General features: G+C 39.2%; 1 protein-coding gene across 1 annotated transcript in view; it reads left to right on the top strand.

Annotated features, from left to right (window-relative positions):
• The first annotated feature begins 8077 nt into the window (after window positions 1-8077).
• Pawr (pro-apoptotic WT1 regulator) overlaps window positions 8078-14925 on the top strand; it is a 98391-nt gene continuing 91543 nt past the window's right edge. Inside the window, exon 1 of the mRNA XM_076853146.1 lies at window positions 8078-8852. Within this exon, the coding sequence (XP_076709261.1) occupies window positions 8337-8852 (516 nt within the window). The 5' untranslated portion in view covers window positions 8078-8336. The remainder of the gene's footprint in view (window positions 8853-14925) is intronic.

Below are 14925 nucleotides of genomic sequence, written 5' to 3'. Positions count from 1 at the left end.
ATTCCACTGAGCAGGTATACACAGAGAGGAGGCTGATAATGATAAACTTCAGAATTGAAGCTGAATAAGGAAGTTAGGACATGCAAAGGATAGGCAATGAAAAGTTGGTAGGACCTGTAGAACAAAAAACAGGCTGGAGTACTAGAGTAGGTATGTAGAAGAGGTGGGAGGTAGTGGTTGAAAAATAGAATGGCCAGAGCTGAGATTTTACAGGTACAAGTACAGGTGATGATGAAGTCAAAAGACTAACTGTGGGTGAAGAGGGGTGAAGAGGAAAAAGGTTACTGGGAGTGAGGAGGTCAAATATCTGAGATTCCAGCAGATTAATGATATTTTTAGCTGTTATCATTAAGAACTAGACATAAATAGGAGTGCAGAGGAAGATAGCCAGTCAGCAGTTCCTCGGAAAGTAAGAGTAACTGGGAAGTGGGTTGATGATAGAAATAAGGAAATTCTTCCAATTTTCAGATGTGTAATATAAGCAGCAGAGAATTCTGTTTTCACTGACATCCAGTCAAAACTGAAGTTTTATCTTATCAGAAATATAGTAAACCATACAAGGTATAAAACATGAATGCTAGGCTGTGGCTGTGGCTCAATGGTAGAGTGCTTGCCTGGCACATGTGAGGCACTGGGTTCAATCCTCAGCACCACATAAAAATTAAATAAATGTATCTTGTTCACCTACAATTAATATATATATATATATATATATATATATATATATATATATATATATCCTCATACACACACACATATGAATACTCAATGAATTATTTTTTTTCCTATGGGAATAGTATGAAACAGAATTCTTGTATCTATGATACATTGTTATGCCTTTAAATATGAGCTCATGTGTGAGACAATGCAAGAAAGATTAGAGGTAAGATGATTGGATTTTGAAAACCTTAACCCAATCAGTACATGGATCCACTGATAGGATTAACTGGGTGGTCACTGTAGGCAGGTAGGATGTGGGTGAAGGAGGTGAGTCACTGGGAGCATGCCTTTGGGATTTATATTTTGTCCCTAGTGAAAAGAGAGTTCTCTCTGCTTCCTGATTGTCATGTCTTGAGATGTTTTCCTCTGCCCACACTCTTCTTTAGTGATGTTCTGCCTTACTTTGGGCCCAAAGTAATGGAGCTGGCTATCCATGGACTGAGACCTCTGAAACCATGAGCGCCAAATAAATTTTTCCTTTTATAAAATTGTTCTTGTTGGATCTTTTGGTCACTGTGATGAAAAAATGGACTAAAATATGAATAAACATATATTTTCTTGTATTACAAATAGTGAATACATCTGGATGTGAAATTACACATACTTTATGTACCAATATATAATAACAAAATCAACAATAAAGTGCACATACAACAATATTGTGAATAGGTCAAGTTTTTAAAATATTCATCGAATTTGTCAATTTGTTTAAACATAATTAAAAATATTTTTCATTCAAACTATTTATTTTTATACCTATTCTTTCTTAAAGAAGGTTCAAAAATTGTATAAGCTTCAGGTACCATAGAACCCAGATCTTTCCTGGTAAAGCCAAAATTCTGGCATTAGATTACCTGTAAGCAATTACAAGAAGATAAGTCTCTAGCTATATAAAGTATAGTTTACTAGGGTTAAAGAAAATGAAACAGCTGGAAAAGAGAAATACATCAGTAAGTAACACAGATGTCAGAAAATTTCCCCCCTTTTAAAAAAATAATAGAATCATCATATAATGTAATGGGACCACATATTAAAAACAGCCTACAGAAAATAAAACATTTTGTAAAGTTCTTTCTTACAGTGATAATCATTAGTGGCTTAAGATGTGTAATTCAATGAGTAAAGAAATAAGATGTAGAGGTCTCTACTGATCTGAACCTACAGAGCACATTTCACAGTATCTGGAAATCTGCAAAGTAGATGAATTAAATTTCCTACTATAGACAACAGATTAAACACATGTTTATCCTTTATTCACTTAAGTCACTTCACTAAAACAAAAATGAAATGATAAACCAGTAACAATGAAGAGGATGGGATATAAGAAGGTAACACTGGAAGATGCAAGATGGATAACAGCAGGTAAAGATGAGTTCTAATGATGTACAGGAGACAGAGTCAATAAGGAGTCATCCTTTTTGTCCTGCAGACCCCTGAAGAAAGTTTTGGAAATTGTAAGCAGCAGCATTTAATTCTGAAAAGGAGCAAAGGATGGAGAGAAAACAGAAAGATTAATTCAAAATTGACACAAGAATGGCTGGATTTTCCAGAGACCTCTGCAGGGCTCATTAGCAAGGAAAGCTCTTTCTCCTGATCCTGCTGGAGGACTGAAAACTCACCTTCTGCAAATGTTGAATCACAAATGCACTGCACTTGAGAATGCCAGGCATACTGAGCATATGCATTCATTAGAAACCTGCAGATTGAGTAATGAGACTCCCCTGTCCTCCTTCCTTGCTTGGCACCTGAGACAGTTGGCAACAGGCAACACAGGCAGAGACACATTTTTCTCATGGAAACTGATGCAACCAAAAGAGAAGCTGCATAAACGCTGACATATGTATGACATGACACATGCCTCCACAAAATGCCTGGGTCTTTTTAAACCTACACCCATAAGTCATCAGGTTCCACCCTTTCACAGAAGGGTTTCCAATCAACTTTCTAGTGCTTCAATCAATCTTAAAGATGAATGAACAGATGATTGATGAACAAAGCTCTCACTTGAAAGATTAAGATTAAACAAGAAGGAAAGAAGAGAAATATAGGTAAGGAACAGTGCAGGATCAGTAGAAATTAAAGACATTTCCTCAGGGAGGGAACAGATGCTATAAATGTGACCTAAAAAACAGCATGCTATGGAAAAGGAACATTTAAAGAACAAGAAACAGATCTTAGAAAAAAAAGTAGTGACAGAAATAGAAACTTAATATGCTGGCATATAAAATGGAGAAAATGTCAACAAAAGTAGAATAAAATCCCCCAAAAGACTGAAAGTAGGACAGAAAAGATTAAAAATGTATTACAGAAATCCTAACAGTCTAATACCTACTTAACAGGAGTTTTAGAAAGAGAGAATGGAGAAAATAAAAGGAAAGAATTATCAAAGAAATAGGATAAGGGAATTTCCCAACTGGAGGGCAGATAGCAGATTAAAAGGGTCCACTGTAAAGCTAACAACAATGAAAAAAGATCAAATCAGAGCATATCTTCAAGATATTTCAGGAACTCTCATTAAGAAAGACTCAAAAGCTTTCAGAGAGAAAACAGAAAGGAATCAGTCTTTGAAACAGCAACTCTGGAAAATAGCAGACAATATACTGATGACTTCAGAATTATGGAGGAACATGATTTCCAACCTGGAGTTCTGTTCCCAACAATCTATTAATCAACTGGGAAGACAAATTTAAACTAATTTCCATCATGCACAGTCTCCATGAATGTGTAATTTATACCAACTCCAGAATATACTGAGGATGGACTTCACTAAAATAAGTGAGAAACAACAAGAAGGAAAATATGGAATTTGGGAAATAAGTGGTCTGCACAGAAAATGATTCCAAGTGTTATAATAAAAACATAATTCCTGGATGACGACAGAGAAAGAGGCCTTAAAATCAATCCAGGAGATAGAGGGCTCCAGGAGAGATGTCCCTAAAAGAAAGAGAAACAGAACTGATAGATTACCAATGTGGGTGTAAATTTGTGTATAGTATATAGAAAAACGTGACAGTGATTAAAACAAACAATGGGGAGTTGTAACTGCAGAAAAAGGAATGGTGGTTCTTTTTTTTTTTTTTTAAAGAGAGAGAATTTTTTAATATTTACTTTTTTTTTAGTTTTCGGCGGACACAACATCTTTGTTTGTATGTGGTGCTGAGGATTGAACCTGGGCAGCACGCATGCCAGGCGAGCGCACTACCACTTGAGCCACATCCCCAGTCCCAGGAATGGTGGTTCTTTAAGGAAAAACAATTGTAAAAGACATGACAGAAATGCATTCATAGTATACCACATAGCTCTGCTGTATTTGTATTGTAACCATACTATACACATTGAATATGTATTCAATAAGAATTATGATATAAATACAGTGGGAATATAGGAGTAAGAAAAGTATATGTATAGCTTAAGACAGCTAAATCCTCTCCTTTAGTAGGACATCTAAAAATGTAAAAATTAAGTACACTAGTAGATAAGTACATTAAAAAACTCTTACAAGCAGCACAATTCACAATAGCTAAATTGTGGAACCAACCCAGATGCCTTTAAATAGATGATGAATGCATAGGGAAACTTTGATATATATACACAATGGAACATTACTCAGCATTAAAAGAGAATAAAATCATGGCATTTGCAGGTAAATGGATGGAGTTGGAGAATATAATGTTAAGTAAAGTAAGCCAATCCCAAAAAATCAAAGGCCAAATGTTTTCTTTGATATGAGGATGCTGACTCATAATGGCAATGGGGGGGGGCATGGGAAGAATGGAGGAACTTCACATAGGGCAAAGGGAAGAGAGGGGTTAAGGGGGTAGGAATGATGTGGAATGAGTTAGACATCATTACTCTAAGTACACGTATGAAGGTACAAATGATGTGAAAATACTTTGTGTACAATCAGTGACTTGAAAAATTGTGCTGTGTAATATGAAATGAATTGCATTCTGCTATCATGTATAACAAATTAGAATACATAAATCATTTAATTTTAAAAAACCCTCACAAAGAGCAGAAACAGTAAGTAGAGTTGAAATTTCTGCATAAGGGTTTTTGTAGTTGGGACGGTAAGAAGGGATTGCTGTCTTTTGTTATAATCCACTAGAACTAAATTATTTAACTTTTTATAGTATGCAAATATGTTATTTTGATTTAAGGATATGTTCCAGAAATATTTGCATTGAAGTCAAAGTGGCTATTTCCCAATATATTATTAGTTATTTCAACATATAGAGACAAGTTATTTCACATCATAGCATAGCTAATCCACTGTCTGGAAAACATTAAGTAAGACTTAACATATATAATAAGTTTCACTATGACATTTAAAAATAAATTGTTTTATTAGCATCATCATATTTTTCTTTACTATTAAGGGCAATGGGTCGCTAAAATTAGTTATTTCAGGCCAATTCAATGGTTCTCATTGTCACCCCAGACCCCATCACCAATCCTGAACATTTGGCAATGGCACAATGGGGATAGGAGGGAGGAGGCTACTGGTATCTAGTAGGTAGAAATCAATGATGCTGCTTAATATCCTACAATGAACAGGGAAAACCCCAGAACAAAAATTTACCCAGCCCTGAATGTCAATAATGCCGAAGTTGAGAAATCAAGCACTGAGTCTTTGAGGATTATTACATCAGAACTCTATACATAAAGATTGATGATGTGTAAACAATGTAGGACCAACTCAGCTAAAAATATCTTGGTGCAATGTTGAGAGCAGCCTGGCTGTGAAATATCTTTGGGAATACTGAGAATGGCAAAGACAAAAGGTATAATAAATGATAACAATAATAAAACAGTGCTTTGTACCTCAATAATCTCTTTAATCTGTAGTTCCTAGGGCACTTTATAGACCAATAATAACTACTCTGGTACTCACATACTACCTTTTATCTAAGGGCCTTAGGCACTTTCACAACACTCTGACAATGTAGGAAGTATTATTATCCCCATTTTATATGTAAGTAAACAGAGGCACACAAGTTAACCAACTTGCTCAAAGCCACACAAGTCAATAGTAGCCAGCATTCCTGACTCAAGAGTCTATTTAATACTAAGAGAACTGGTAGAAGTGATGCAGTGACAAATTTATGTGACATAAGTGTTATCCTAGTTCATTCAAAGTCTATTGTTTTCAGGTTAATATTGTATATTCAGTCCCTCATTTTTTTTTTAACCATCTCCAGACACTTCTTAGAAACCCAAGATTCTAACTGCTATCTTATTAATAGGAGGTACTATGTTGAGTGCCTTCCTGAACAAAGCACATTCTACTTGCAGTATCACTTTAAAATAAGTCATTATTGCTGATTTTATAGTCAAGAAAGCTGCTGAGTTTCAGAGAATTTAAACATATGCTCAAGATCTTGCAGGTATTTAACATGTTTATACCCAGACTGACTACATCATCTTTCTACTATATCCTACAGCCCCTCAAAGAGAAAATCCTCAGAGAAGTTATGAAAGCCCATTAATGTGCATACATTTAATACTCAAATCCCCTTTTCTCCATCTTAAAACTCATAAAACAAAGTAGTGATTCTGTAATTGAGAAATTTCAGGTGGTGCACCTAGGTAGACACCAGGTAGGCAAATGGCCACTCAGCCATTTAAACCTATTCCCAAGGAAGGCCTTTAATTTTCCACTGAATTTTCCAGAACCCCAACAGTCAGACCAAAGCCCAGAACTGTGTGACTTTGTCTTTGAGAAATACAGGGCATGTGAATCATTTTCTCATTCCCACAGCAGGCACACATTGATTAGCCACCTTCCATGTACTACCAGGTCCAAATATTAAGTAGGAATATTAAGTAGGACAAACGGTTTTTGTTAGGGAAGAGTGTGGCTCAGGCCTTCCTACTTTTTACAAAACAGAGACCTATCATTTGGGGCTTACAACAATGATGTGCCCTGACATTAGATATTATTTGGATATAGTGAAGTCAGTCTACTTTGGTGTCTGCCCATGGTAGCCCACCCAGCCCTGATTCAGAAATCTTCGATAACTTGTAAGGATAAATAAAGATGGAAAAATAGAGACTATCACCGCTCCAGCTCATTTCAAATGATGCAGCTTTCGTACTTTGACAGGGAGTTTTTTGCTGCTGAATTTACTATTCTGGAAAGAGAAGGCCTATAGAATGGTTAAGAGGAACATTCCAAATAGAGTCAGCATCACCAATAAAATAAAGTGTCCAAAGGAGGTTTGATACTTCTGCAAGCCTAAGGTAATAGTAAATTCTTAATAATTCACGGGACAGCTTTAGCCTTTCTTTTTAGGCGATTCCTTTTCACCAGGAGATGCGTTTCCTTAGGTTTCCTCAGGTCCACCATCCTAAGACATTTCAAAAGGGGTCAGCGACCAAGAAGAGAAACAAGTGGGTATTTTCTCATCCTGGCCAGTTAGCTCCTGAATCTTCACAAGTTGATCGCACTTTCCCCCTTGGCAATATTCGAAACTTTCGTTCAAATAAGATTATGGACTTAAAAGGAAGAGTGGCGGGAGACAAGCGAGGCGGAGAGGGGAGCCGGGAGAGGGGCGTTGGAGTGCCGTTCCCGCCCCAGAGAAGTGCCAGAAGGCCGGACGCCCCGCGGCTGGCGGCCCGGGAATGTGCGGTGCGACCCGCCGCAGGTAGGGAGCGGCAGGCCGGGGGAAGGGTTGGCGCAAGGCAGACGGCGTCCACTGGCCCGGCGCCGCGCACCTGAGTGCCGGGGGCGGGGCGTCGCCGGACACAGCCTCCTCCTCACCGGGAGCCGCGCCCCTCGTGCGCCCCTCGGCCTTTTCCGCCCGCGCTTCGGCACCGCTCGGCTCCCCTCCCGCCCCTCGCTCCCTCCCTTTCTTCTTCCCTCCCTTCTAGTCAGGGACTTGGGAAAGCAGGATAGCGAGTTTTCTGCGTTCCTTCCGCGCGTCCGGAGGTCGCCCCGCACCTTCGGCTCACTCGGGGTACTCACTCCCCGTCCCGCGCCTAGTCCCCCACAAACTCCTCGGAGGTAAGGGGCTGCTCTCGGGCCACCAGCACTCGACTCGTGCTTCGTCCCCGCCTCCTCCGCGAGCCGGTTAGAGGCTTTACCCGGGAGTCGGGTTGTCGGTGACGAGGATCTCGGACTGGCTGTGGCTAGAGCGGGCGCTAAGTTGGACCGACAGGTGGCGGGGTCTGGCCATGGTCCCACGTCCCCAGCAGGCGCGGACCCGGGTGGGATGGGGCGGTCGGGCCGGGGGTGGGGTCACGCCCTCTCTCCTCCCCTCGAGGGGCGGTGATCGTCGGGGCCGGCGGTGTAGGTGCTTGGGAGAAACTTTGCAGGGTGGGGACGGCGGCGTCCACTTGCCGTTGGGGACGAGTGGGTGCGCTCTGGGGGTACTCGGAGGGGCGCGAACGGGAGCCAGACCTTTGGGTCCGACCAAGACCTCACGCCTCCCCTCCCCGCCCCCTTTTGTGTTTCTCTTCAGACCCTCTTGCTGCTGGGGGAGTTTCCGCCGCCCGCGCCGGGGGTCCTGTTCCTGGCGTCCTCGCGGTTGCGGGAAGGAGGCGGCGGCGGGGACCAGGAGCTGGGAGCCCGGGTGGCCGTCTGAGGTGATCACCCAGCCAACCCCGCTGGGAATATGGCGACCGGTGGCTACCGGACCAGCAGCGGCCTCAGCGGCAGCACCACAGACTTCCTGGAGGAGTGGAAGGCGAAGCGCGAGAAGATGCGCGCCAAGCAGAACCCCCCGGGCCCCTCAGCCGCGGGCGGGGGCAGCAGCGACGCGGCCGGAAAGCCCCCGGCGGGGGCGGTGGGCACTTCGACGGCGGCTGCCACGGCCAACGAGCTCAACAACAATCTCCCAGGCGGCTCGGCAGCACCTGCTGTCCCCGGCCCCGGGGGCGTGAACTGCAGTGTCGGCTCCACAGCGTTGGCTCGGGCGGCCCCCGGCCCGCGGCGGCCAGAGGACGAGACCCCCGCCGCCGCTGCCTCCGGAGTTCCGCCGCCTCGGGGTGACGAGGAGGAACCGGATAGCGCCCCGGAGAAGGGCAGGAGCTCGGGCCCAAGTGCCAGGAAAGGCAAGGGGCAGATTGAGAAGAGAAAGCTGCGGGAGAAGAGGCGCTCCACCGGCGTGGTCAATATCCCCGCGGCAGAGGTGAGCGGGCGGGGGCCATGCTGTTCCCGGGGCCGCCACCGTCAGGCGTCCTCCACCCGAGGGCTCCTGCGTCCCGGGGCCCAGGTTTCTCCCTGACTCGTCCTGCTGATCCTTTGACCGAGCTGGGCAGGCAGCGGGTGATGGAGTTTTGCTTTGAGCAAATACTTCCTGGGAAGTTCCCCAAACCCACAGTGTAGGACACGTGCTTTTCCAAGCTTCCTGGATGAGGTCTGAGATCCTGAATACATACTTGTTTAGAGCGGTAGAAAGATAACTTCTGGACCGAGACTTGCCTACCTAGACTTATCTGTTTATGCTTGATCAGTTAGGAAAATTGATTAGTGGTGACGATGACGTACTCTAGTTTCCCACGTGTCCGTCTCAAGTTATCAGATTATCTCCTCTTTCTCTTGATGCTTACAAGCACCGGTAAAGAAAATGTGGCCTTAGCAATATCCAAGATAGCTTTATCTTAATGAGCCGATGATGAGTGTATCCAATGAACGTATGCATGATATTACACACACACCCACTCTTTTTAAGTGGTGCTCCCCATCACGGTTCCCCCACCCCCAGTCATATTTAGGACAATAGGGATGCTACAGCAATTCACAATTCTGTTTGCTTACAGTTCTCTTTTTGTACTTAAATATCTGGAATACATTTGTGGTAGGGGTGGCGTGTTTTTTGTTTTTTGTTTTCTTTTCTTTTTTTTTTGGTGTTTTTGACTAGTCTCCAGACATTTCTGCAGTCAGCAGCAGCATCTCATTAGATGACTGATAAATACTTTTACGGAGTGTATAATCACACCTCTACCTGAAACAAAACAATCCTGAACAAGTTTGGGTTACTTTAACAGTAGCTCATCATGTTTTGGAAGTGATTGAACTACTTTTTTTTTTTTTTTTTCCCCCAGAATAGGCACACCTTCTCATTGGCTCTGCAGGTTTCACTTTTTCCCCTCATTTGACTCCTTGCCTTCTAATTCACTCAATTTTGCTACACACTAAATAACTATTAAGAATTTACCAACTTTAATTGTGGTTTAAATAAAAGCATTTATAATAAGTTAAGGTGTATTATCAAGTATACCTAAAGTTTTGGATATTAATATGATTCCATTCCCAGAAAATCAGAGTATGTCTTTGTAGGGTGTATTTTTATATGAATGTTTCAGAGATTTGTATTAGCCAGCAAACTGTCCTTTGTGGTTTGCTACTTGCACAAAATATCTGTTATTCATTAAATTACTTTAAAAGGAATTCGTAAGAGTGGTAATCAAATTTCCAGGTTTTTTTTTTTTAACTTAAAAATATGAAGATTAAGGGGAAATTGAAGACAAGGCTTTGGAAAACCTACATTCCTCAACTTTATTTTTAAAAGCTGTGATCCAAATATGAGAATTTGTTATTTTTAATCTTTACTCATTGTTCATCTGACAGGGGTCTTATTTTGGCAAATATCTTGGGAGATGTTAAAATTCGCTTTTTGTCCAGCTGCTTGTGCTAAGATTATTTTTCAAGTATTTCTTCAAAACAAGAGCAATGTTTACTAGGGAAAATAAGTAGGGTGTATCTTGTGAGATCCTAAGAAACATCCTTTGTTAGTACTTCTGCTTTGAGTGAGAGAACTTAGTGCTGAGAATGTAGATGACTCCCCACTACAATTGAGTCTAATACTCTGGAATGTTTTTCGTTTGGGTGTTGGCAACTCCTAAATTTAATCTTACTTAAAACAAAACAACCCTGGGCACCCTTTTTTGTGTGTGGAATTTTTTTAAATTGAGTAGGGAATTGAGGACTGCTTTCTTTTAGTGGTAACTATGGCTCTATCTGTTTCAAGCTGTGGGACCCAACAAAACATGGTAATGTTTTACCACAGTATCTAATTATCAGGCTTGAGAGCCTCCTCCCTGTATTTTTTAAAAAGTCTCTTATATTGTTTCAATACTACTGAAATATGTCAGGAAACTTTGAAGGTAAATTATTTTCATGTCTTTAGATTTTTTAGAATTATATGCCATTTCTTCTAGTAGTTTCCAAAGTGAGAATGCCACTTGCTGTGGAGGTTCTTAAGCACTCCTGTTTTAAAAAGGCATATTGCATTTTATACATATTACATTTTATAAACTTTTCAGGTACTGAAAATACTACAGATGGATGAAAATCACCAATCTGTCAATAGTCAAAAGTACACTTACATTTTATCTAATGTGTAGTAAGATCCACTTTCAATTTTCCCAATCAAGTTTATATTAGAATAGTATGTAGTTTGTATATAGAGAGCCTATTTTAGTAAGTGATAAGTTCCTTTAGGAAATACACATTAAACATCTGTGTGAAACAGTTGTGGTTTTTATTAACTCATTAGAGTATTTAATAATATTGTTGTAAAGATGTATGACAGCACCTAAAGGTAACAAAGTCAGCTAGGAGATAGTTTAGCAAGGAAGCAGGCTAAAAACTGAAACTGCCGGTACCATCAAAAACCAAAAATAGGGGTTGGGGTTGTGGCTCAGTGGTAGAGCACTTGCCTAGCATGTTCGAGGCCCTGGGTTTGATCCTCAGCACCACATAAAAACAAATAAGCAAAATAAAGGTATTATGTACAACTAAAAAATAAACATTAAAACAAAACAAAAAAAACCCCAAAACACCCTGGCTGATTGGGTTTGAATATAGGGTAGGTACTGAGTGTGACGACCATAGAAAAGTCTAAATATCCAGCTGCTCCTTAACAAGATAAATTTTGGGTTTTATTTTCTAAAAGATTTTTTTTTTTTTTTTTTTTTTTGGTAACAGCTTGCCTAAATTGAACAATTTGGATGTGACATACTTCCTGTCAATAATTTTTGTGTATGTTTATCAGATTAAGCAAATGTTTATTACATGTCTGTGTTCAAGGCACTGTCCTAATAAACACAGGAAGAAACAAGAAGAATAAGGTAGTGTATGTTCTTAAGAAGCAAGACTGTAATCTAGAAAGAAGACGTAAGACATAGTTATATGAAAAACTTAAGTAGTGAGTTAACAGTTTAAAAGCCATTGGAGTACAGCATGGAATTGATTATTCATTACAAATATTTTGTTTAAAGGCAAGAAATGATAGGGTTGTGAGAAGCTATTGAGGTTGAGAGTTTTGACTTGAATCATGAATATTTCTATATCTATGTTTATATGGATGTCCTCACATACATAAATATAGTATTGTAAGCATCAGATTGCGGATCCACACATTGATATCATGTGTGGATCTCCCCCGTGCTGATTTTTTACCCTCTCCACTACCCATTCCCACTCCCTTATGATTTAATGCACCTGGAATGGATCCCAGGCATTGATACTTTTATAAGCTCTCAATGTAATTCTAAAGTGAGTCAGGGTTAAGAACTATTGGACTATAGGGATACCAAAATGAACACAGGCATTTTTAACAAGGTGTTCTTTCAAGCAAGATAAGGAAACAGATAAATACCATAAGGAGTAGTATAGCCTAGTCCCTGATAAAGGTACCTAACTCAATAAAGAGGGATAGTTGAAGAGGTCTTCCTCAGTAATTGGTTCTCAGAGTGCTTGTGAAGTTACTGCTGTTGAGTAGTAGGTTTGCATGAATGAATTAGTGGATATGATTGCCATAGAAAATATAATCTTTCCATAGGTAGGGGTAGCACTGAAGTATAAAAGTTAACTTATTAAAGCATTTTTGCATAGTTCTTGGCTAAAGTGCTTTATGTACTTTTTTAATGCTCAGAGCAACCTCACATGATAATTACACTCTCCCCCCCCCCCATTTTCAGAGGAGAAAACTTTTAGAGCTTAAATGACTCAAGATCACAGACATAAATATATACAGTTATTATATGTCAGTTAAAAAGATTGCATAGAAAGCAATAAAGCACAATTTTAAATGTTCTCTGTGGTTTTATGTGTGTGCATGTGCATGTGTACGCTCATGCATTGGGGAGAAGGGAAATTTTGAAGAATTAACCTATTTTGCATTATTTAACATTTTCCTAGGTTTATTTATTTATTTATTTATTGTTGTAGTTGGACACAATACCTTTACTTTATTCATTTACTTTTATGTGATGCTAAGGATCGAATCCAGCGCCTTGTACATGCTAGGTGAGTGCACTACTGCTGAGCCACCACCCCAGCCCTCCCTAGGCTTTTTTTAAAAAAAAACTTTTTATTTAACTATAAATTAAACATTTGAAGAAAACAGTGAAAGCATGGAATTGAATAGAAATTAAGATCAAATTTATAGGCTTAGAGATTGCTTTCTGGTCATTTATCTATAGTTTACTTGGCAAAATTTTGCACATCAGACTATCAGCAAAATGTAATTTTATTTTTGGTTAGTGATCCAAAAATAGGAACTTTGATATTACTTAATGATGTATTATTTTTCTGTCAGGATGGGTTACTCCTCCATAATTTGAACTCGGGATGTAAAAGGGAGGGAAAAGGAGCATTTAAAATATAGAAAACACTTTGACATGAACACAATTTAAGTCATAATTATTTAGTATATTTACTAAATATCACATAGATCTTGTTCCACTTAGTATACTTTACAAATGTTTTTTGGTATTGCCATTATGTTCCAGACAGTCTACCTTTCTATGTGATGAGTCAGGAGAGAAACTAATAATGACTCAAGTAGAGAAAATCTGATTGTGAATGGAATAAATATAGGATAAACACTGAGGCTAATAACATATTGAGCCCAGCTTTCTTAATGTTCAAGCTCAGTAGTAAGGTAAATTGAAATCTTAATGTTATCAGGATTTGTAATGAGTTGCCTAAGATGGGATGCTATTTCTTATAACAATAGTAATTGCATAATTAAAGTAGGTGACATTGGTAGTGTGTTTCTTAAGTACCAGGCACTGTTCTAAGCACTTTGCATTTAATTATCATTACACTAAAGGACAGTTAAGGGAAAACTGGGCAGAGAGTAAGTTATTTATCTGCCAGAGATCATATGTGTAGAAAGAGGTAGAAATAGTTTGCTTTCACAGTCTGGTGGTTAATAGCCATCTTACTATTCTTGAATGTATTACATACTGTATATCTAATTTAAAAATACAAAGATAATTTTTAAACATTTTTTAGTTGTAGTTGGACACAATACCTTTATTTTATTTATTTATTTTTATGTGGTGCTGAGGATTGAACCCAGTGCCTTGTGCGTGCTAGGGGAGTGCTCTACTGCTGAGCCACAACCAGCTCCATAATTTTTTTTTTTTTTTGTAAGGGCTGGCATATAACTCAGTTGGTACAGTGTTTGCCTTGCATGCACAAGGCTCTGTGTTTGATCCCCAGCACCACACACACACACAAAATAAATAAATAAAAGAAAGAAAGAAAAGAAAAAGAAAAAAAAAGATGCTAAAATGATTACCATACAAAATTTGAAATTTAACTTGTTTATAAAAGGTGTAGTGTATTAAATTACATGAACCAATACATGCTCTTTGTTTTTTATTTAAGAAAAAAAAGATGAAGTGGAATATTGGAAAAAATTGAGAGCAAGTAAATGCATAGCTAATGGTATTAAAATTCTTAAAATCATTGTCAAGCTAGTGGCCAATTTATTGTCTTTATTGTTTCTCTTTTGATTTTTAGGCCTATGATGCAGGCCAGAATATAATTGTAATTTAATAGTAATGCTGATACAGTGTGTTAGAAATTAAATTTATTGGCAAATATTAAGATTAGAAATTTTCTCAGTGCTTCTATTTTTTCTTTTTAAAAATTGAGATCATTCACATGTCATAAAATTTTCTCTTTTAATAAGTGAACAGTTGGGGATGGGAGTATAGTACAGCTCAGTGGCAGAGTGATTGCCTAGCATGCATAAGGCCCTGGGTTTGATCCTGAAGCACAGTACAAACAAAAATCCAGCTCAGTTAAGTGAGTTTTAGTGTATTCACAAAGTTGTACTGTAGGTATTTATGTTTTCATCTTAATTTTTCATTCTGCTCCTAGAACCTTTAGTAGCTAAGTTTTAGGTCAAACTAAAGCGCAATGGTATTTGAACCATGAGAAGCGAATAATCACTTAAAACA

This window comes from Callospermophilus lateralis, chromosome 4, assembly GCF_048772815.1.
Source record: "Callospermophilus lateralis isolate mCalLat2 chromosome 4, mCalLat2.hap1, whole genome shotgun sequence".
NCBI classification, from domain to species: domain Eukaryota; kingdom Metazoa; phylum Chordata; class Mammalia; order Rodentia; family Sciuridae; genus Callospermophilus; species Callospermophilus lateralis.
This window is presented reverse-complemented; position numbering and strand designations above follow the sequence as displayed.